The 25,000-nt window shown below is 43.9% G+C and overlaps 1 protein-coding gene across 1 annotated transcript in view; it reads right to left on the bottom strand.

The window, feature by feature from the left end:
* Positions 1–16,770: 16,770 nt before the first annotated feature.
* The window catches only part of LOC308154037 (eukaryotic translation initiation factor 4 gamma 3-like), a gene marked incomplete at both ends in the record, with an annotated part of 22,001 nt that continues 13,771 nt past the window's right edge, over positions 16,771–25,000 (bottom strand). The window contains 3 exons of the mRNA XM_080527217.1: positions 16,771–16,985; positions 17,576–17,723; positions 17,977–18,081. Coding sequence (XP_080383343.1) covers positions 16,771–16,985; positions 17,576–17,723; positions 17,977–18,081 — 468 coding nt within the window. The remainder of the gene's footprint in view (positions 16,986–17,575; positions 17,724–17,976; positions 18,082–25,000) is intronic.

Raw genomic sequence — 25,000 nt, 5'->3', positions numbered from 1 at the left:
GGGATGAGTGAGAAAGATGTGGAGGCTGTGGTTGTCACATAGAACACATAGAACACATAGAACACGTAGAACACATAGAACACATAGAACAGGTAGAACATATAGAACACATAGAACACATAGAACAGGTAGAACACATAGAACAGGTAGAACATATAGAACACATAGAACACATAGAACACATAGAACACGTAGAACACGCAGAACACATAGAACACATAGAACAGGTAGAACATATAGAACACATAGAACACATAGAACAGGTAGAACACATAGAACAGGTAGAACATATAGAACACATAGAACACATAGAACACGTAGAACAGGTAGAACACATAGAACACATAGAACACATAGAACACGTAGAACACGTAGAACACATAGAACACGCAGAACACATAGAACACATAGAACACATAGAACACGTAGAACACGTAGGCAAGGCAAGGCAAGGCAAGGCAAGGCAAGTTTATTTGTATAGCACATTTCATACAACAGGGGCAATTCAAAGTGCTTTACATGCATTATTTAAAAATACAGCAAGAGGAGCATAAGAAAATAACAATTACAATGAATAAAAGCAAATATAAGAAGTAAATAGATAAAACATTTAAAAAGACAATAGTTAATGGGAAAAAGACATTGATAGAAGTGTTTGTGTTTAATCATATCCCTCCACATCCTTCTACATCCCTCTACATCCTTCTACATCCCTCCACATCCCTCTACATCCCTCTACATCCCTCCACATCCCTCTACATCCCTCTACATCCCTCAACCCTCTACATCCCTCTACATCCCTCCACATCCCTCCACATCCCTCTACAACCCTCTACATCCCTCCACATCCCTCCACATTCCTCTACATCCCTCTACATCCCTCTACATCCCTCTACACCCCTCTACACCCCTCTACATCCCTCCACATTCCTCTACAATCCTCTACATCCCTCTACATCCCTCCACATCACTCTACATCCCTCTACCCTCTACATCCCTCCACATCCCTTCACATCCCTCTACATCCCTCCACATCCCTCTACATCCCTCCACATCCCTCTACAACCCTCTACATCCCTCCACATCCCTCTACATCCCTCTACATCCCTCTACATCCCTCTACACCACTCCATATCCCTCCATATCCCTCCACATCCCTCCACAAGAGGAGCATAAGAAAATAAAAATTACAATGAATAAAAGCAAATATAAGAAGTAAATAGATAAAACATTTAAAAAGACAATAGTTAATGGAAAAAAGACATTGATAGAAGTGTTTGTGTTTAATCATAACTGGTGCAAAACATGAAGGTTTTTAGCTTAGATTTAAATATTTTAAGGGTTTGGGCCTGTTTGATTTCTTCAGGGAGTTTGTTCCAGGAGCATGCAGCAGCGTGACTGAAAGCTGCTGCACCGTGTTTTGTTTTTACTCTTGGAATTATTAGCTGATTTGTCTCAGCTGACCTTAGGGACCTTGCGGGAATATAGGGTGGGAGGAGATCTGATATGTATTTTGGTCCAAGACCATTTTGTGATTTGTATGTAATTAGGAAGATTTTGAATTCAATTCTCTGAGAGACTGGTAGCCAGTGCAGGGATCTCAGGATTGGTGTAATGTGTTCAAATTTCTTTGTTTTTGTTAGGACCCTAGCAGCGGCGTTTTGGATGAGCTGCAATTTACGAACAGCTCCTTTAGATAGGCCTGTTAGTAGACCATTACAATAATCAAGTCTACTCGAAACAAATGCATGGATGAGTTTTTCAAGGTCTTGCTTGGACATGAAACCTCTCATTCTTGTTATGTTTTTCAGGTGATAGTAGGCTGATTTAGTTATTGAGTTTATGTGGCTGTTGAAGTTTAGATCGGAGTCTAGAATTACACCAAGATTTCTGACCTGTTTTTTACTGTGAAGAGAGAGAGAATCAAGTTTTGCACTGACTTTCGATCTTTTGTCAGGTGCACCGAATACAATTATCTCTGTTTTGTCCTTGTTTAGTTGGAGGAAGTTTTGTGTCATCCAGGCGTTTATTTGCTCAATGCAATTACAGAGATTGTCAATGGGACTATAGTCGTTCGGTGAGAGGGCTATGTAGATTTGAGTGTCATCCGCATAGTTGTGGTAGGCAATTTTGTTCTTTTTTATGATGTGTCCCAATGGAAGCATGTAGAGATTGAATAGAAGGGGGCCAAGGATTGACCCTTGGGGAACCCCACATGTCATTTTAATTTGGTCAGATACAAAGTTGCCAATGGAGACATAGTAGCTTCTGTCCTGTAGGTAGGATCTAAACCAGTTTAGGGCAGTGCCCGAAAGTCCTACCCAGGTTTTTAGTCTATCTATTAGAATGTCATGGTCTACAGTGTCAAAGGCAGCACTAAGATCTAGTAGTACCAAAACTGAGATTTTTCCGGAGTCTGTGTTTACGCGAATGTCATTAAGGACCTTAATAAGGGCCGTTTCAGTGCTATGTAGGGGGCGAAAGCCTGATTGAAAGTCATCAAAGAGATCATTTAGGGTCAAATAATTGCTAAGTTGTTCGTGGGCAACCATTTCAATAATTTTTCCTGTACAGGGAAGGTTTGATATGGGTCTGTAGTTGTTTAGTACAAATGGGTCTAGGCCGTTCTTTTTTAGTAGAGGCTTAATAACTGCAGTTTTCAGGGCTTCAGGGAAGATTCCTGATGAAAGGGAGGTGTTAATTATTTGTATTATTTCGCCTGCCATGCAGCTAAATATGTTTTTTAAAAAGCTTGTTGGCAGGACATCAAGGGCACAGGTGGATGGTTTAAGACGTGACATGATTTTATCTAGGGTCTTGTAATCAATGGTGTTAAATTGTGACATGGTTGTTATGTCCGCCCTATTTGGGGTTGTTAATGGGGACATGTTTTTCATGCCTGACACAGAAGACCTAATGCCTTGTCTAATGGTTTCTATTTTATTGTTAAAAAAGGATGCAAGCTCATTGCATTTACTAGTTGAGTGAAATTCCTGAGCAATGGGTGTTGGGGGATTTGTTAGTCTGTCAACAGTTCTGAAAAGGATGCGGGCATTATTGATGTTATTGTTTATGATCTTAGAGAAAAATGATTGCCTGGCACTTCTTATTTCTAAGTTATAGTTCTGAAGATTCTCTTTATAGATATCATAGTGGACTTGAAGGTTTGTTTTTCTCCATCTGCGCTCTGCTTTACGACATTCTCTTTTTTGGGTCTTTACGGATGGGGCAGTTCTCCAGGGAGCTTTTTGCTTACCAGAGATGCATTTGGATCTAATGGGTGCAATATCATCAATGGTTTTTGTGATTTTTAAGTTGAAATCGTGTAGAAGGTCATTTACTGAGGTTGGAATAGAAGTTTGGGGTGGGGGGGCTAGGGAAAAGGCCTGTGTGAACAGTGCACTGGTCTTTTCATTGATATATCGTTTGGAAATAGTTTTAGACATAGTTTGAATAACAGGAAAGATAGATACGTCAAAGAATATGCAACAGTGGTCAGACAGGGCAATGTCAGTTACAACAACATTTGAAATATCTAGGCCTTTGGTGATGATAAGGTCCAGAGTGTGACCTCGATTGTGAGTAGGGAGGTTCACATGTTGTTGAAGTTCAAAAACATCTAACAGAACAGAGAGTTCTTTGGCTTTGTTGTCCTCTGAGTTATCTACATGAATATTGAAATCACCAGCAATGATCAGACCATTAAATTCAGTAGTAATGATGGAGAGAAGCTCTGTAAGTTCATTAAAGAAGCTAGTAGAGTATTGGGGTGGTCTGTATAAAATTATAAAAATAATTCGAGTGGAACATTTAAAAACAACTGAAAGATATTCAAATGATAAAAATTCCCCGAAGGATTTCTGTTTGCAGTTAAAACTGTCTCGGAAGAAAGAGGCGATTCCACCACCTTTTTTGTGGGATCTAACGACATCTAAGGTTCTAAAATTGGGGGGTGCTGACTCAATAAGAATTGGTGTCTTGTTATCTTTATCTAACCAGGTCTCAGTGATAAATAAGAAATCTAGTTCATAGGAGCTAATCAAGTCGTTGATTAAGAGAGACTTATTAGCTAAGGATCTGGCATTGAAAAGTGCTAGCTTGAGTGGTTTTGTGTTTGGTCTCTGTGTGGGCTGTGTGTGGCAGGGTACAGAAATTAAATTTGAGGGGTGTATAAAGCATTCAGACTTGCAATTAACTGTTCTGTTACTGATATGAACAGGGATAGCAAGAGTTGAGAGTCCCAGCTTTATATCAGGAATGTCAATGGTATCAACTCTATGGAAGCAGGGACTGTTAGAGCATCAACTGATTCTGGGTGTCATCCGGGGGATGGGGATGGGTGTTGTAGATAGCATCCTGTGGCGGGGTAGGGCGATGGGTATTGTTGATGAGGCTGGCATTGTTGATGAGGCTGGCGTCACAGGGAGTGTGGGGCCAGGTGTTGTAGAATGGAGAGTTGCCTGAGATGGAGCAGCTTTCGGGGTGAGCTCTACTCCTGTCTTCACCATTTTCTCTAACCTAGCTGAGAAAGGCAGGAACGGCGTGAGTTGGAGGAAGGAGAGCTCAGTGGACTCAGTGGATGAGTGTCTCTGGGAGTTGGGGGTAGAGTGGTTTGGGGGGTCGGGGGCAGAGTGGTTTGGGGGGTCGGGGGCAGGGAGGGAGGGTGGGGGGAGAGAAAAGGGGCTGGACCGTCGCCTTAGTGGGGGTTCAGCCAGCTGTGATGAGTTTGGAGGGCCCTTTACTGTAGGCTGTGATGAGTCGCAGGACTGTGGGGAGAGTTTATCCACTGTGAGCAGTTCAGCTGCCTGTGCTGAGTCTGAAGAATCCTGCACTGTAGGCCTTTCAGTTGGTTCAAGAGCGAGGGAAGGGGGAGCAGAGTTTATGAGGTTGAAGAGTATGTTGTTCATCAAATGGTATTCTCCCGATCTGTTTAAGTGGAGGCCATCTCTTTTGAATAGGTCTCTCTGCCTCCAGAATATGTTCCAGTGGTCAATGAATTTCAGCCTTTTAAGTTGGCACGCAGCAGAGAGCCACGTATTAAGGCTTAGGAGCCGGCTGAATTCCAGGTTACCTCTGTCAACAGTGGGTAGCGGTCCACAGATGAATGTCTCAATCTTAAGCTTGTCAAGTCTATTGAAAAGTTCCATGAAATCACGTCTCAAGTCTACTGAGCCCATTTTACGTGAATCGGTTTGTCCCACATGTAATACAAGACGCTTTGTGTCTGGGTTTTTAGACAGTGTTTCTTCCAAATCTTTTGTTATTTCTGAGACCGTTAGGTTAGGAAGACAGTGGATATGTAATTTTTTACCTCTTACGTTTCTGATCGCCGAGTCTCCAATCAACAAAGTATCTTTTGGAGGTGAAGTCTGTTTCATCCGCTGCATGTCACACAGAGAAGTAGAAGAAGGAGGGGGTGACCTTGAGCTCGTGTCTGCGGGCCGGGGAGTCACCGGGGGGGGCCGGGGAGTCACGTGATTCCCAGGCCTGGGAAATCTTGGCGTGACTCTGATGTTCTTATCTCGGGCCTTGGGAGTCATGCCAGCTCGCTGCTCCGCGGGCCGGTGTCTCAGACTCCTATCTCGGCTCTGTTTAGTCATGCAAGCCCATGGCTCGGGCCTACCTGTTGCTAATGATGCTAGCGGTGCTAACGAGGACTTCAGTTGGCTGCTTTTCAGTAGTTTCGGGGGATAATTCATCTGTCCAGTGAATTTTGCAGCTGTCACCTGCCTCGTTAGCTTTGGGAAGTGTGAATTTTGATTTAAATCCTCTTCAATGGCTTGCGTGGGTGGAGAACCATTAGCGTAGCGATTCTCGAGTGCGGAGAGTCGCCCCTGGAGAGTATATTCCAATAAGTCTACTCTCTTTGAAAGATCCACACAACTTTGACAGATAGCAGGCATGGTAGGAATAACAGCTATATTAAAAAAATGTTAAAACTATAAAAAAGAAGCAAGAAAAAAGCAGGAAAGCAGTGGTATGAGAGGAGCGAGGGAGAAACACGTCTAATCTACTCAGAAGCAGGAAGCAGGAAAAATACGTAGAACACATAGAACACGTAGAACACATAGAACACGCAGAACACATAGAACAGGTAGAACATATAGAACACATAGAACACATAGAACACGTAGAACACGCAGAACACATAGAACAGGTAGAACACATAGAACACATAGAACACATAGAACACATAGAACACGTAGAACACATAGAATAGGTAGAACACGTAGAACACATAGAACACATAGAACACGTAGAACACGTAGAACACGTAGAACACATAGAACACATAGAACACATAGAACACATACAACACATACAACACGTAGAACAGGTAGAACACAATCATTTGCCAATGATTTGCCAGGGCAAATGTGTAACTGTGTTATGTAATATAATGTTTCATAGGATAGAAGGCATACTGTATCTTGCAATCCTTTATAACCATGAGCCTGAATACCACATCAATGAGCACATTATGCAGAAAGCAAGCACTAGACCATCGTTTCTCAACGGGGGCGTTCAGACAACATTGGGGGGCGCTGGCACAGATATTTTTAAAGGGGGGGCGTTGAGGTGTTCTTGGGGGGCGTTCGCGCATTAAGTATTTTTCTCATGAAAAACAGCTGTCAGCAGTGTTATTACGGGTACGTTCGTAAATGCACAAACGGTCATTTCGCTCGGACAAACCGTCTTTTCAGTCAGAGCACCCATCTCTGAGCGCTCCCAGAGCGCAGTGTTCTGAATTTGGCCGGGCTCTGTGACGCAGACACACGTAGCGCAGCGCCCACATTTTTTTAAAAGTGAGAGTGTCAACAAGAAGATGAAGCTAAAAACTCAGCTAGCAAAGGCAGAGCTTTTGATAGTTTCCAATGTGTCTGGGTAAGCTGCATTGTAGAGGAATCTTGACAGTTCATGTACAGTGCTGAAATTGCAATACTATGCTAGTCTACGAAGAACCCCGGTTCATCCCATCTGTAATGTCATGTTTCAACCAGTGGCGTAGCGCAAAATCCCGGGGCCCCCCCGCAAGGTGGCGGCGGGGGCCCTTTCGCAACGGAGTAAAAAAAAAAAAAAAAAAACTGCGTTTTTTAGAGGCCGATGCGTTATTGACGTTGCGAAATTTCGCAATATTGTTGTGTCCTGTTTATACCGCCAGTGGGCGCTAGTATGCAAGTGATGTATGCAGTGACGGAAGTGATGTATGCACTTCCGGATGTGAAGAACGGGAGTTGAATAAATGGCGAATTGAACAGCAGCAGCGTGTCTCCCGGTCTCATTCTTTTACGAACTACTTTCTTACTACAGAATACCACATTTTTGGCGACGAGGATGGCTATTTCCGTACCCTTACCTACACCGTTCATGCCTGTGCCAGGCGAACCTGCTATTTCTTTTCCTACTTGGTTGAGAATGTTTGAAAATTACATGCTCGTAATTGATGCTACCGGAGAACAATGGCCGGAGGAAAGAAAGCGCGCGGTTCTTCTCCATGCACTTGGGACCGAAGGACAAAGACTGTTCTACACTCTAAAGGATACGGGTGTTACCTACACTTCTGCCGTGGATGGACTGAAAAAGTACTTTGTTCCTAAGGTGAATGTGATTGCTGAACGTCACAAATTTCGACAGAGAGCTCAGGGTCCTGACGAGACGGTTAATCAGTTCCTTGCTTCATTACGCGAGCTAGCTGCAGCTTGTGAATTTGGTGCCATGGAGGAACAAATGATTCGTGATCAACTGATTGAGCGTGTTGCTAATACACGCATACGAGACAGACTTTTGCTTGAATCGGACTTGTCTCTGGACAAAGCTACTTCAATGGCCTTACAAATCGAGGCTGGACTACGGAACTCCAACGTTCTCTCTGGAGCTACAGCTTCGGTGAGAGCCATCGAGAAACAGCCGACGAGGAGGAGGTTCGACAAGGGCAAGAAGAAAACTCCGACGACGACTGCACCTGCCACGGTCTACAGCCAGCCAGCTACAACTGGGAATCAGCGCGCCTGCTTCCGATGCGGATCCACAGGACACTTAGCTAACAAGCCTACATGCCCAGCGGTTAAGGTGACTTGCAATACATGCGGAAAAGTTGGACATTTTTCCAAGGTGTGTAGATCGGCTCAAAAAGAGGTGCGTGAGGTAATGGTGAATGACGTTACTGTGCTTTACATGCAGGGGGCCGTCGTGAATGATAAAATTATGTGTACTGTACGAGTTGATGCAAATTATCATTCCCATGATGTTGAGCTGATAGTGGATACAGGCTCATCTGTTTCTATTATTCCAGAGAGTACTTACCAGACACTTTTCCATACATGTGTCCTTGCTGAGCCTACAGTGAATCTGCTTACTTACTCCAGAGAGAAAATTCCTGTTAAAGGTTGCATGCATGCTACAGTTGTTCATAATGGACATTCAGTTACAGGTTCATTGATAGTGGTTGAATCAGGAAATGCATTGCTGGGACTAGATTTATTTGTAGCATTGCAGATGTGCATTGAGGGTAACAAAATTATTACTGTTAGCTCTGCTAGCTCTCCTACTGTGCTCCGAGCACCTACTGTACAGAGTACCACTCCACAGACCGAACCAGAGGTTCTAGTACAGGAGTTAGGGTGTGCAAAAGGTTTTATGCACAAAATACAGGTTAAACCAGATGCTGTGCCAGTACAGCAGAAACTGAGGAGGCTTCCGTTCTCAGTGAGGCAGGCTGTGACCGATGAGCTCGCAGATCTACAGGAAAAAGGCGTTATAGAACGTATAGACGCATCTCCATGGGTTTCCCCTATAGTTGTGACCCAGAGAAAGGGGGGAGGAAAGCCTCGCCTGTGTGTTGACCTCAGAGAACCTAATAAGGCAATCATCAGTGACTGTCATCCCTTACCGCACATGGATGAACTGTTCGCTGAGCTCCGTGGAGCCACAGTCTTTTCTACTATAGACTTAGGGCCAATCCCAATTCCCTTTTCTACCCCTATGGCTCGTTTTCGAGTGTCACTCGATTCGAAGGCAAGGCCTTCGAATACGTCACAAGCCCTACCCCTTGAAATCTAAGCCCTATGAATTGGGACAGCCCTTCACGGCGCCTACGTCATCAACAGTGGTTTAGACGCGGTACGGGTGACGCGTTGTGTTGCCGGCGAATTCTCACATCTGTGACCGGAGGAGATAGCAAAGATGGCGGCCGTTAGCATCGCAAACACTATGATAACATCCTCCGTAGTATCTAGTCTATTTCAGTCACAGACATGTTCAACAACAACACGTTTTACAACAAGGAAGGGATACAACTAATAAACATGTTAACTCACTATTCACCTTGTTATACAACAACTACTACTACAAGTGTCTATGACTACTGTTAATGTTAAATCCGTGTGGAGCTAATGCTATCGCGTCTCCACAGGCTAAAGTACAACACTGATATCCTTAACTTATGTCCTAAACACACTACTGTCATAACGTACCTTCTCCTTGACATGGACATAAACACCTGCTACCTTCTTTGAAAGAAATCGCGATTTATTCAGTGAAAACTAGTACATGATATCACAACATAGCATAGCATTCGCGAACACTATGCTAACAACACTATGATAACATCCTCCGTAGTATAGGATAAACGGGTTATTTTGATAAACTGGACACATTTTGTGAATATATATGGTTACTTTCTCGCCTGAAAACATATAAAAACTTCATAAAATGACATTAACACTTGTAGAGCCAAATTACAGATTGTAGCCAATGGCGGCCAAAATTGAGGATTTTATATTTGTAGATGATTCGCAATGCATCCTGGTATCAAGGGGTAGCATACCGTTAGCCCTTCGAAGCTAGTGTGGTCCTGGAATCGCTCGAAACGAAGTAATAGTTAGCCCTCCCCCTTACCCCTAGCCCTCGATGAAATATGAATTGAGACAGCCCTCGCCCTAAACGTGAACGCGCAAATCGAGCCATAGGGGTGAAAACGAAGGGCTAGGGGTGAATTGGGATTGGGCCTTAGCCTCTGCTTATCACCAGTTGCCATTGCATCCAGATAGCCGTGATTTAACTGCGTTTATCACGCATGAGGGTCTCTTTCGTTTCTGCCGAGTGCCATTTGGCCTCGCTTCTGCTCCTTCAGCTTTTCAGAAAATGATGTCGACTGTACTGACAGGCCTGCCAGGCGTACAGGCCTACCTGGATGATGTGATTTGCTACGGCATCACACAGCAGGATCACGATGTCAGCCTACGGAGAGTGCTACATGCTCTAAATGAAGTGGGACTTAAACTGAACATGCACAAGTGTAAGTTCAACCAGAAAGCTCTGCGCTTCCTGGGCCACACTGTGTCCAAAGATGGTCTTCATCCTGACCAAGACGGGGTCAGTGCTGTGGCGAACGCGCCTGCCCCGCACGACACATCCTCCCTGCGGTCCTTCCTAGGACTTGCATCGTGGTATAGTAAATTCATACCTGACTTCTCTACTGTGGTGGAACCGCTACGTGCTACACTCAGGGAATCTACTGACACTAAGTTTGAATGGACAGCGGATGCAGAGTCCAGTTTTACTGAGGTTAAGAGACTGATTACTGAGAGTCCTACCTTAGCATTATATGATCCTGAGTTACCTACTTATGTCACTACCGATGCTTCTAACTATGGATTGGGGGCTGTAATGAGCCAGATTCACCCAGACAATACAGAGAGAACCATAGCTTTTGCGTCCAGGACACTTTCTCCTGCAGAGAGAAAGTACTCTACCGTCGAGCGTGAGGCGCTGGCATGCGTTTGGGCGGTGGAAAGGTGGAGAACCTACCTGTGGGGACATCGTTTTGTCCTACGCACAGACCACCAAGCGTTGACAACCCTACTCACTTCCAGGGGTACGGGTCGCGCAGGTCTGAGAATAGCGAGATGGTCTGCACGTCTACTATGCTTTACTTATGATGTCACTTACCATCCAGGGAAACGTAATGTGACTGCTGACTGCTTGTCGAGACTCCCTCTGCCTTCGACAGGAGAGGTGGAGGAGGAGCCAGACATGGTGGCTACTGTGTTCACAGGTTCCTCACATGCCATATCTGTGACCGAGTTCACTGCTGCCTGTGAGGCCTGTCCTGAACTGACTCAACTGAGACAGCAGATACAGAAAGGTTGGCCAAAATGCAGTAAGAATGTGACAAAGGAACTTGCTCCATATTTTAGAGTGAGAGATGAACTGGCTGTGGATGAACTACTTGTCATGAGAGGCCCCGACCGTGTGGTGGTTCCTACTACACTACGGTCTAAAGTTGTAAATTTAGCTCATGAAGCGCATCAGGGGATAGTGCGTACTAAACAGAGACTACGAGAGCTATATTGGTGGCCGCAAATGGACAGATGTGTCCAGACATTAGTAGGCTCATGTGTACCCTGTCAATACAATGACAAAACAGCCAAAACTGCGCCTGCACCACTTACCCCAGTGGAACTGCCAGGTGGACCATGGGAGAAGGTGGCCATTGACATTGTTGGTCCCTTTGACTGTGCGACATGGGACTGCCGTTATGCTATTACACTCACAGACTATTACAGTAAGTGGCCAGAGGTGGCGTTTGTCTCTACTGTAACTACAGAGGCGGTTATTAGCTTCTTGACTACAGTGTTTAGTCGTGAAGGTAACCCTTCCTTCCTGGTCTCTGACAACGGATGTCAGTTTACCTCCCATGCTTTTGCAAGCTTTCTGGGAGAGAGAGAGATAAAGCACCTGCGTTCCAGTGTTTATTATCCAAGAGCCAACGGGGCTATTGAGAGATTTAATCGAGTTCTCAAAGAGTGTATTCAGACGGCTGAGAGAATGCACAAGCCATGGAAACATGTAGTAACAGAGTTCTTACTGAACTATCGCGCTACGCCGCATGCTACTACAGGAGCTACTCCCTTTGAGTTGCTGAGGAACAGAAAGATGCGTACAAAACTAAATGTCCTCCCTGTCTCACACCAAACTAAGTCACATGAGAAAGTGCAGGAGACAGTGAGACGCAAGCAACAGGAGAGTAAGGAGTACACAGACAGAATGAGGGGAGCGAAAGTGCCCATGTTCCAAGTGAATGACACCGTACGTGTCCGCAGACCGGAGCATGTAAAAAAGGGATCATCAAGATTCACAGAACCGCTGACAGTAGTTAGTAAAGCAGGACAGAATACATACCTGCTCAGTGATGGTCGAAAATGGAATGCATCCAAGCTTACACGCTTCCCCAAGGATGCTCTGTCTGGCACCAGTGGTGAAAAGGAGATTGAGCTAGAGGAGTTCACGGTGCCCGAGACAGAGAATGTGTTTAATGAACCAGGTCCAAGAAGGAACCTGAGAGTCAGAAACCCACCTAGGTGGCTGGTAGACTTTGTGCCGTAGAGAACGTACTAAAAGGGTAGGATAGAACACGGTTCTAACTTAGTACAAAAAGGTCCTACAATGCAATGACAAAAGGGAATGTTCATTTCATGTTTCACTGTCATAAACTGTTTATTGTTGTTATTCATTATGCTGATTCATTCATTTTCATTTCCTTCGTTTTCATTTTATTTCAATTGTACTGACACCAGTCTACAGAATATTGCATTCGTTGAGGACTGTAATCCCTTTAAGAAAGGGGGAAATGTTGTGTCCTGTTTATACCGCCAGTGGGCGCTAGTATGCAAGTGATGTATGCAGTGACGGAAGTGATGTATGCACTTCCGGATGTGAAGAACGGGAGTTGAATAAATGGCGAATTGAACAGCAGCAGCGTGTCTCCCGGTCTCATTCTTTTACGAACTACTTTCTTACTACAGAATACCACAAATATGCACTCTACATTCTAAATGCTTGACTTAGCAAACGGTACAAACAAGTGAGAGCAATAGCCTATAACTAAATCCAAATGGTAGACTACACTACATCAGTAGAATGTATTATAAGTAGAATAGTACAAGCTTTATTTATTTTAACAAAGTGTGGTGTGCACAGCAGTGTGATATCTGTAAACATATCTGTAGACTCTCCGCTAAGGGTTGCCAGATGGGATTGAGAATTTCCAACCTAATCAATCTAAAAACTTCTAAATCCACCAAAAACCAGCCAATCTGGCAACCCTGTCTCCGCTGCATCAGAGTCTACTTGTTGCGTAAAATTGGCCAGGGTTAGTCAAATCCTTTGTTGGACATCTCGTTTCTTAAGTCCTGGTATATTGTGACATTTCTTTACTGTTTGCCATCTGGTCTAGGAATACCCAGGGAGACGCAGACAGCAGAAGTAGAATAGAATAGTAGAATAGAAAAAGAAACAGCTATATATAGCCTAACCATGCTGAATTATGTACCTGTATGATGCACTGACAGCCTGTGACTGTGAACCTGGCCGGACCCTGCCTTTCTGCCTGAGTTTGAGTATGATGCTGCCCAAATAAATGTTATTGTTTAGTGCTGTACGCTTTCGTGGTATTATATTGTGTGAATTATCATCTGTATGTTGTTTTTCTTTCACTCGACTAACCGCCGAGATAATACTTGAGACATGTACTTCCGTAAACATACATTTTTTATTAGATTTTTTTACAATATCGGACCGACAGTCCCACATATAGCGGCTATAATGTCCGAATAGATAATCTATCACCACCTAAAGAATGCTTATTGTACTTTGTATTGTATTTTCGCTTGCTCATTTTCCTTGTGTCTCGCTGCCTACGTGTGACGTCAAAGTCATGTTGCTATTGGATACGGCTAACTATGTATATATTTTTAAATATAGGCCTATATATTAAAATTAAGGTTGACACAATGAAGGGCCACTTATTTTCTTTGTTTTATATTTTTTTAAATTATAAAAAAAAAGAAAAAAAAAGAAAAGGGGATCCAATGTTAGGGGGCCCCCTAGTGGCTGGGGCCCCCCCGCGGTGCGTCGCTTGCGGGCCCGTCCGCTACGCCACTGGTTTCAACCCATGTTTCAAAGCCATCCTTTTCTTGCATAGCACCCGCAAATGAACACGGATAGGAGTGGAATAGGCTATATAACTGTAAATAGTTGATTGTCTTTGGATTTAGCCAGTTGGCGAAGATTTATGAGGAATAGGCTATTTAATTTGTGTTGCTGAGTTGCTCATCTAACAGCGATACGGTGTTGTTTAATTTACGGTCTTGTTTAATTTCTATGAGTGTTTTCCTTGTAGGCTATGCTTGAGTGACATGTGTTTCAGTTTGTAGGCTCATTGTAATTGTTGGCTATAAGCGAGAGAGAATATTTCTTATGTTAGTTTTGATACTGAGTCCATGTCCCCGCCGGTGACGTAAGCCTGTCGTGCCAAATACTCCCTCCCCGCGTATACACACTACCCTCTGCGCTTATGCGTTCGCTTCCTTTCAATATAGCTTATTTAATTGAGTTAAAATGAGTGCTAATACCATACCACCATACCAGAACATCACAGCAGGAACAACCTATCTCAAAAAAGCGATCGTATTGTAATAAACCAGTCCGGAAAGTTCTCTGTCGCTTACCAATAATCTAACCTGGAGAAATCAGCTGCGAATGTCCCCTCCCCTCGCAGGTTCATCACAGTATATTACATAAATGTATTACTGTTAAGTGTTGTTGTGGATGTTATCCCTAGTGCCATTCTGAGGTTAGCATTGCGATGTGTTCGTCTTAACGTTTACAAACTAAAATATACGATCGCTTTTTAGTGATATGTTGCTCCTCTGATGTCCTGGAAACGAACACATAAGCACTCCGAACAGCTGTCAATGTCTTTTGTTGCTATAGGAAACCACTACTCTGTCTGCTTGCGATTGATCAGCTGTCAGCAGTGTTATTACAGGTACATTCGTAAATTCAGGAACGGGCAAACCGTCTTTTCAGTCAGAGCACCCATCTCTGAGCGCTCCCAGAGCTCAGTGCTCTGAACTTTGGAACTGTGTTAACAAAGTCTAATAAAAAAATAATAAATATTAGCATCATAAAACAGTCTGTTTGTATTCTCTGATGTTGTCTGAGTTTGTTTAACACTCATAAACAGCATTTTTATTCACATGGCTTTTCTGCTCTCTGGTAAACTAATGATAATGATATTCCAACTGCCCAGTTAAATCAAATCCATTATTTGGCATTCAGTGACATGCTTTTTAAATGATATAACACAGAATATTAGTCAACATTAATATTCAGGGAAGAAAAAAAGCCTTTTTTTTATGGGGGGTGGTAAGAGACCTGGATAATGGACAGGGGGGCGCTGGCCCAAAAAAGGTTGAGAACCACTGCACTAGACGATGGCATTAGTTTGGGGGGTGGCGGGGTGGCGGGGTGGCAGACACAAACAATGGATGCAGGTTATTCAGAGGATTTGTGTTTAATCAAAAAGATAATAAAATGCTTCGGTAGGATTACAAAACACACTGAAGTGGGGATTATCGTGGCTTTCAAATTCTGCGAATTCTTTCAAATGTCTCTGATCAATGTGGCAAGACGTTGAGACTGTAGAAAAGGTCGGCATGGTAAAACTAAGACCCTCTCCGTTCTCCTCCACCGGTGACATCACTGTGGTTTGGACTTCACAGCTGCTCGGAGTTTAATGTACATTTGTTCAAAATTCTGAAAGGAAATTGAGGACAAGGTTAGTGTTTCCACCTGATACTCATAATGGCATGTAGGGTGGGGTGGTAGAGAGAGATGTAGGGCTGGGGGTAGAGAGAGATGTAGGGCTGGGGGGGAGAGAGAGATGTAGGGCTGGGGGGTAGAGAGAGATGTAGGGCTGGGGGGTAGAGAGAGATGTAGGGCTGGGGGGTAGAGAGGGATGTAGGGCTGGGGGGTAGAGAGAGATGTAGGGCTGGGGGGTAGAGAGAGATGTAGGGCTGGGGGGTAGAGAGGGATGTAGGGCTGGGGGGTTGAGATAGATGTAGGGCTGGGTGGTACAGAGGGATGTAGGGCTGGGGGGTAGAGAGGGATGTAGGGCTAGGGGGGAAGAGAGAGATGTAGGGCTGGTGAGTAGAGAGAGATGTAGGGCTGGGGGGTAGAGATAGATGTAGGGCTGGGGGGTAGAGAGAGATGTAGGGCTGGTGAGTAGAGAGAGATGTAGGGCTGGGGGGTAGAGAGAGATGTAGGGCTGGGGGGTAGAGAGAGATGTAGGGCTGGGGGGTAGAGAGAGATGTAGGGCTGGGGGATAGAGAGAGATGTAGGGCTGGGGGGTAGAGAGAGATAGATGTAGGGCTGGGGGGGTAGAGAGAGATGTAGGGCTGGGGGTTAGAGAGAGATGTAGGGCTGGGTGGTAGAGAGAGATGTAGGGCTGGGGGGTAGAGAGAGATGTAGGGCTGGGGGATAGAGAGGGGTGTAGGGCTGGGGGGCAGAGAGAGATGTAGGGCTGGGGGGTAGAGAGAGATGTAGGGCTGGGTGGTGGAGAGGGATGTAGGGCTGGTGAATAGAGAGAGATGTAGGGCTGGTGAGTAGAGAGGGATGTAGGGCTGGGGGATAGAGAGAGATGTAGGGCTGGGGGGTAGAGAGAGATGTAGGGCTGGGGGGTAGAGAGGGATGTAGGGCTAGGGGGAAGAGAGAGATGTAGGGCTGGGGTGTAGAGAGAGATGTAGGGCTGGGGGGTAGAGAGAGATGTAGGGCTGGGGGGTAGAGAGGGATGTAGGGCTGGGGGGTAGAGAGAGATGTAAGGCGGGGTGGTAGAGAGAGATGTAGGGCTGGGGGGGTAGAGAGAGATGTAGGGCTGGTGTACCGAGCTTAAGCTGACTGCTAGTAAATAAGCCTCGGCGCGCGCCGTCACTGCTGGTGACAAAGCTCGCCGATTCTGTTCTTGCGCGGGTCCATTTGACGGAACGCGCCGGTTTCGTAGGTTCCGCAGGTTTGATTCTCACGTACCTTGGAGATCTTGGGGATCTTGGCGGGGTCGATGGTCCTGCTGTTCTTGGTCATGGGCACCGTGTTCCACGTCTCCTCTCTCTGCTGGACCCTCTGCTGCTGCTGTTCTCTGGGCTCTGTGGAGACGAACGCACTCGTACAGTTGGTGATATCGCAGATATGTTTAAAACACGTTATGTAAAATGTCAATTTTAGAAATTAGAAAACGACCGCTGTTCTCTGGGCTCAGTGGGACACCCGTGGACACAGGGAGGACAAAGACGATATTCCAGAGAGAATGACACAGCGTCTATGTAGAGTTGCGAAAGGATGACATGCAAATTTGTGAAGCGCTCCATCTTATTGTTTTTTAACCAGCTCAGAGGCCTTGGGGTTAGTGTGTCCGTCCTAAGATTTGGAGGTTGTGAGTTTGACTGTATGTCTCTCTGTCTGTCTGTCTGTCTCTCTGTCTGTCTGTCTGTCTCCCTGCCTGCCTGCCTGCCTGCCTGTCTGCCTGCCTGCCTGCCTGTCTGTCTGTCTGTCTGTCTGTCTGTCTGGCTGTCTGTCTGGCTGTCTGGCTGTCTGTCTCCCTGCCTGTCTCCCTGCCTGCCTGTCTCCCTGCCTGCCTGCCTGTCTCCCTGCCTGCCTGTCTGCCTGCCTGTCTCCCTGCCTGGCTGTGCTCTAAGCCTTAAAGAGGATTTCTCCGTGGGTCCTGAGCCTGACTGACCTGGCCTCCTCCCCTTGCTGCCGGAGTCCTTGTTGAGCATCTGCTGGTGGACCTTCCTCTGCTCCTCCTGCTCCTCTATCTTGGCCTCCTTGTGGATCTGCTCGATGGTCTTGGGGCCCTGGTCCACCCGCCTCGACACCCAGTTGTGCTGCACCGCGGACCAGAGACCAGAAAACCACCACCGTTAGAAGATGCGCACGCATACACATGCACACACACATACACATGCACACATACACGCACACACACATACACGCACACACATACATACATACACGCATATGCACACACACATACACATACACATGCACACACACACACACGCACGCGTACACATGCACACACACACACACACACACACGCACCTGTACACACACACACACACACACACACACACTCACTAATCGCAGGTCGATTATGTCCTGCAGCATAAACCGTATCCGTGACGATGTCTTGCGCTCCTTGACGATTTTCTCCATCTGATTGAAGTACTGGTCCATGCGTGGCTAGGGTGAGAGAGAGAGAGAGAGAGAGAGAGAGAGAGAGAGAGAGAGAGAGAGAGAGAGAGAGAGAGAGAGACAGCGAGGGGTCAAGGGTCATTTCCTGATAGTGGGTGAATGTTCAGAAGAGGGCGGTGACCTAGATTTGTTCCTTCCCCGTTAAGTGAATAATTAATAGGTTGCTCAAGTAGACAATTAAGATAGATTTATTCCATACAGCGCTGGGCAGCCTCTCAACACACGGCAAGCAACGAGGAGAGGCACGCATCGAATGACACTTTGCAGTGGGCTTATATGCTAGATTTCCGCTGACACCGGAAACAGCTGTACCTTGCCAATCACCAGTCACCCGTCATACATGTTGTTTACATACTAAAGTTAGAAGCCAGCTTGCCTCTGCTTCCCTACCATAACGGTTTGTTCGTTCCGGTCAGCAGTTACCTGACTCTCAGTCAGCTGACCGACCGTTCCCAAATATACTGATCTATTGACCCCAGTACCCATATAAGTCTCCATCCTGTGTTCATGCGTTTCTGTCTTGCTGACCACTAGTAACCTATACTGGTCCCCACTAGCTGTGGTCTCTATATTTGGCTCAGGTCCAGTTACAGCAAATCATGTTCACTAAGAGTGGCCAGTTTATGTCCTGAGAGTGGACACACTTAAAGTATGCTTAAGGTCAAACCATGAGTATTGCTATATTCGATAGACACCCAGCATTTGCACATAGCTACACAAAACGCATCATATCAGCTCACTCTTTTTTTTTCTCCTCTAATGGACAGTAACTTTAATTATTTCTCTTTCTTTCCACATGGCTGAGATCTTGCATTCCTCCCCCGGAATTGTCATCAAAGGACTTTCCCCATAGACAAATACAATTCCTCAGTCATGTGGCCTGACAAAGTGAACAAACATCTCATTCCACAATTGACTTGGCATGAGTAAAAGGTCACTTTGTGGTTAACTACTCTGATTAATAATCACCTCCTTCGGATAAAAACCTTTGTTGTTTAAAGGAGAAAATATCCAAATAGGTTTCTCATTGCTATGTCTAACTACTCATTACAAATGAAGTAGGTATCATTTCCATCATTAAGTCAAATCAAATGTTTTTCCATAGTTTGTTACATAATTATACATTTTTAACAAATAGGGATATCGTCAATCAGTTTCTTTAGGTGTCTTGGTTCTTCGATATCCTAGGTCGATCTTCAACAGAGGGACCATCATGCTTTTCCGGTCGCAATGAGGCACTATCTGAGATGCTGGTGGAACATTCTTCCATTGTTGTCTGCTTTCGCCTTGTTGTCCTCTTGTATTGTTGCTGTGTTATTGAGAGACTCACAGTAGAAATTATTTCATTCACCATCATGATGCTTGTTCAAATGTTTTAACAGTGTTATTGAAACTCTAAATCCTTACCCCCTACTTTTCTCTCCCCTATTGTTCTATGTCCCCATTGTCTGATCTTAAAGGTTTACTCCTGTTGTGGTGAATACGTACAACAATTGTCAACAAACTGGCAAACTCCTGCAACTGAGTCTAGTGCGCTATTTGGTTTAACTCCCTGGATGTCACGACGCATGCGAACAAGATTAGTGTCAGAGTCTTCAGTTAAAGTAAAGTCTGTTTCGTTAGTTAACACCCAGAGCGTATACAGAACCGATACAATTGTGGCCATCCATCTTATGCACAACGAGGCCAGGATCACACGGTTTCTCTCGGCACGCATCGTCTGTCCGGTATCTCTTGTCCTAGTTTCAATCTTAATTCACAACAACATCAAGAATAATTGTTAATAGCAGAGATAGTCATCATTATGGTACTGGAATCAGTAATCGTTTGTCATACTACGTGTTTTCCCCTTTGCTGGGGTCTCATCGTCAGAGTCGAGAGTGGGTTGGGCTCCCTGTGGTCCCCCCCCTCTAGTGAGTTCTGCACTTGCCTGCTGAGATATTTTTAGATACAGGGATTGCACAATCGTTAAGTACAGGTAGACAGACATTTAGTTTCTCTCAAAATGGTTAACTCGTCCTTCATCAATGTTCCTAGAGGAAACAAAAGGATGTCATTTGAGGTTCATGCCATGGGTATCAACCTAGGACGTGTGTTGTGAAAAACCGTGAACCGTCCCTTTAATATCCAAATCAGTCTTCAATACTTAGTTTATTCACTGTCAATGTGCAATCTGAGTCAATTCCAATAAGCATACTTTTAATGAGGTAGATAGGTTCTATTCTACCCGTATGTTAAAAATTCTGATCACAATCGTTACTGATGGCTTGAATACTTCCCCGTTGGTCTATGTACACTATGAGCTTATTTTGCATTAAGGTGTAAATTTGCTGTGAACATTTAAATGTTCTATCCCTCTCTTATAATCAAATATTTCTCAGTCAATCACCCGTTGGTTTTAGTAGATTTATCAGAGACACTCTTGAGTCAGTGTGAATGGTTCTTTATCATAAATGTTGCATCAATGTGTAATGCTCGTGCATTCAGCTGTTGGCCGATTAACACTGTTGATTGTGAAGTACTGTCATTATTCGTATGTGTAATTGCTTTATCAAAGTCTGTAGTCTGTCATGTCATTATCATGTTTCCGCTTCCAAACAGAAAAACAACATTTTCATTTACAGTTACACAGAGAATTATTATTTGTGGTTTCCCCTTTCTCTCATCCGTCAATCGTTCACTGTCATTTCAGCCCCCACTTCTGTTAGATTGGCCCTCAGCAACGCCCCCGTTTTTTAGTCCGTCGCTCAGTTTCTCTGCATTTTCTTGGTTCTGTCAGGAGATAGAGTTGGCAAGAGTTGTGTTGTCCGTTCGGGATTATTCATCAATCAAAATGTCACATATTCCTCTTTGCTTGTGTGAACATCAACAGTCATCAATGCATGTCTCTGTTTACTAAGTAAATTCAAATGTTACGTTTACTGAGTCAATGCAGAATTGTATGATAATTACAATAAGAGACAACTACATTTTCATGTCTAACACTTCTATGTGTTCTCCGCGTGTCTGTGTCCCTGTGTCACCGAGCTGCGTCTTGTTTGCAAGGGCAGTTCTATTAATAGTGTAGGTTCCGAGTGTCGTCTCTGGTGCAGCGTTGTGGAGCAGTGTTTTCCCCTCGTCTCTTTACCACTTTTCTGCTGTTGGTGCTAAGCTATTTAGCTTGTCCTGAAAATACAATAGTTATTCATTTCACTCTTTATCATTTGTTTACAATATGTTAATCAATACAAGGATTATTATTACTTAACTCAATGATTTCCCTATAACTCTATCACTCTACATGCTTCACGTAAGACTTCATTACCCATAATGCTTAGTATTCATTCCATCCCTCTAGGTCCGTGTATTGCGCAAGCTCCAAGACTTGTGGTTGGTGTCGCTTATTAAACAATCCCAAAGCTTCTAATTCCCTTATTCGTTTTTCAATCAATGCTGGTGTCATTGAGAAAATGTCTGGTGTTGATAATTTGAAGTTCTTTGCATCTTCTCCAATACCATCTAGAATCATATTTGTAAAGAATGCGTTAGGTTTGTCATCTAATTCCAAATTCGCCTTTTCTCTCCAGGTATTTTGGAATCTGATTACAAAGTCAGACATTGTTTCATTAGGCTTACGTTTACAGTTCAGAATTTGTGAGATATCACGGTTTTGGCTGGCATGTTCGTTTAGAAATTTGGTTAATTGTTCAATGTGAGTCAATTTGTGTTCATTTTTAAACCATGGGAATCGTTCATTAATTGTTTTTCCTCTACATGGCCCATCATTATTTTCATTCAAAGTTTCACAAGCATTTATCAAAGTATCAATTTCAACATCTGGCATCAACGTGATCAGAATGTATCTTAAATCCGTGCCATTCAAATTACCATGTAGCAACATTGTTTTATACCAATTTATGAATCCTTTTGGGTTAATCAAGGGTCTTGGTGCGTCAACTATGATTGCAGATACGTCAGATATGGTTAATGGTTTATACAGGACTTTCTCCTCTATAGTTAGCAGTGGCGCTTGCACCTGGATCACGCTGCGCGTCACAGCCTGCTCCGCCTGTTCCGCCTGTACAGGAGGAGACACGATCTGTACCTCCCTTATCTTGGGTATCGGGTTAGACCTATTGTGTTCCTTCTTTCTGACAATATTACCAGGCCATTGATTAGCAATAATCTTTAGTTTATTCTTTTCAAAACTCCCGATACTTGGGAAATTATCGTCACTCCATTCCGCAATCTTTGTTAGAAATGGTTCTGCATAGAATGGTCCTAATTTAAGTAAAATCCATCCTTTTGGTGTCACTGTATCAGTGTATTTTATCGGAATATCAATTATGTGTGGATCAATTTCCAATAGTTTCTTAATAGCTTTCCTTTCCCCTCGTGGCAAGTCCCTGACTGATTTATACTTAATAATCCGTTTCTCACACTTTGCCGTCCTAGACGTTCGATTACCCATGTTTGATTAATTACACTGCACACAATGTTAGTAAAAAGGAATTATTTTATCTAAATTGTCTCGTTAGAGCTTTATAGTTACCCAATTCGTGTTTATTCCTTTATTACTATATACTTTAATTCAGTCTGTTGTATTGCGTTTCATCAAGGTCATTTAAATCCACGTCTCATCTGTTCTCTCCTGTCTCAATAAATCAATCTTGTCACTCAAATCTGTTGCGCTTTAACATTAACACAAATACCATATCTTTTCAAATTCTTATCGTCCTACAACTGTCTTATTACCGCTGATCTTTATCTTTCATTATCCTGTTTCTCTACAGAATACCCACATTACTTGACCTCTTATAAACACTTTCTTTAAATCATACTTCAAATTACATACCATAACCACTTGCGTGTCAATACCTTATTCATTTATCCATCTTAATCAACATTCTACTTCATAGTTTCAATTGACTCAAGCGTGCTCTGCAGTTCACCTTATTTCCTGTCAAATACCTCATTTCTGTACCTTACAGATAAACACATGTCTGTACTTTACAGATAAACAAATAAAAACCCACGGAATGCCCAATTCCGTTTAATCAATTCTTCTATGAATTAATCAATATCCAGTATCAGTATATCTCTTCCAGAGTGACACCTAGCAGCTCTGTCCTTTTATACCGTTTTATCCTATATGTGGATTAATGACCTTCATGTACACAGCAATACTCAAACTTTAATATTTAGTCCAATTCAGTCATTAGCCCCCCCATCATCAAATTCATCCCCTTTCCTTCCTTCAAGGAAAAAAATTACAGGTTTTTCCCTCTAGAACAGTGATTCAGGTTAAAGCACACAATTTATCTGCCTTACCTGTCTCGCTGAATCTAGGATCCTGTTCGTTAAACGCCAATTGATAGTGGGTGAATGTTCAGAAGAGGGCGGTGACCTAGATTTGTTCCTTCCCCGTTAAGTGAATAATTAATAGGTTGCTCAAGTAGACAATTAAGATAGATTTATTCCATACAGCGCTGGGCAGCCTCTCAACACACGGCAAGCAACGAGGAGAGGCACGCATCGAATGACACTTTGCAGTGGGCTTATATGCTAGATTTCCGCTGACACCGGAAACAGCTGTACCTTGCCAATCACCAGTCACCCGTCATACATGTTGTTTACATACTAAAGTTAGAAGCCAGCTTGCCTCTGCTTCCCTACCATAACGGTTTGTTCGTTCCGGTCAGCAGTTACCTGACTCTCAGTCAGCTGACCGACCGTTCCCAAATATACTGATCTATTGACCCCAGTACCCATATAAGTCTCCATCCTGTGTTCATGCGTTTCTGTCTTGCTGACCACTAGTAACCTATACTGGTCCCCACTAGCTGTGGTCTCTATATTTGGCTCAGGTCCAGTTACAGCAAATCATGTTCACTAAGAGTGGCCAGTTTATGTCCTGAGAGTGGACACACTTAAAGTATGCTTAAGGTCAAACCATGAGTATTGCTATATTCGATAGACACCCAGCATTTGCACATAGCTACACAAAACGCATCATATCATTTCCCAAACCATCAACACAACACCATCATCTTCCCACCAGCTCCTCCAGCAGGACAGCAGGACAGCAGCCACAGCCATTTCCTCTCATTACACCCAATTAAGCAACTGTGCAACTTTTACGACTTGGAAGAGAGAGAGAGAGAGTGGTTCTGTTGCTCTACTGCCCCCCCCCGAGACCCAACAGAGCCTTTTAGGGGGGGCACGATGGAACAAAAGACAGAGCGGTGTTCGAGTGCGTTTCCTTAGGTTAGAGGTATTATAACTGTCAATTTATAGTATATATATTATAGTATATATATATATATATACATATATATATATAAAAATATATATTTAAAGCCTGATCTTATGACGGCCAAAAGCAAGCAAAAAGGGGGTCAGCGATGTTGTGAAAACACAGTGGTGTGAGCAGATCAATAGATGTATTTACTCTATCGACCGACATAAAAAAAAGAAAAAGGAAATTTGAAATCTATTTTTAAACAATAATAACAGTGAGCTATAATGTCTGGTTCCTTTTAGGGAAATCAAAATCCCAACTCAGTCAGGAAGTCCAGAACAGAGGGAGAATCAACACCGGCGGAAATGAAGGAAAAAGGGATGATGTTACCAGTTCTCAGTTAAGTCTGTGTGAAAGTGAATCCCATGAAAAGGGACAAACAGTTGCAACAACTTTAAACTGTAACACAATGGGCCCGGTGTCCCAGACAAGACGTAAGCCTAATCCTAGACTAAAAAAGCATCTTCAATGGAGGTTTTACATTGAAAGTGTGATCTAGTCGAGGACTAGGCTTAAGCCTTTAGTCGGTGAAACCAAAGTGTCCTAGCACCAAACAGACGTTTTCCGGCCAGCACGTCTTCAGTCCATCTCTTCTATGCCCCCCCCCCCCTCTCCACACTGCCACAA

This window comes from Nansenia antarctica (assembly GCF_963989245.1).
Source record: "Nansenia antarctica genome assembly, chromosome: 3".
Taxonomy (NCBI): Eukaryota; Metazoa; Chordata; class Actinopteri; order Argentiniformes; family Microstomatidae; genus Nansenia; species Nansenia antarctica.
Note: the sequence above shows the minus strand (reverse complement) of the source record. Positions and strands in the feature narration are given on the sequence as shown.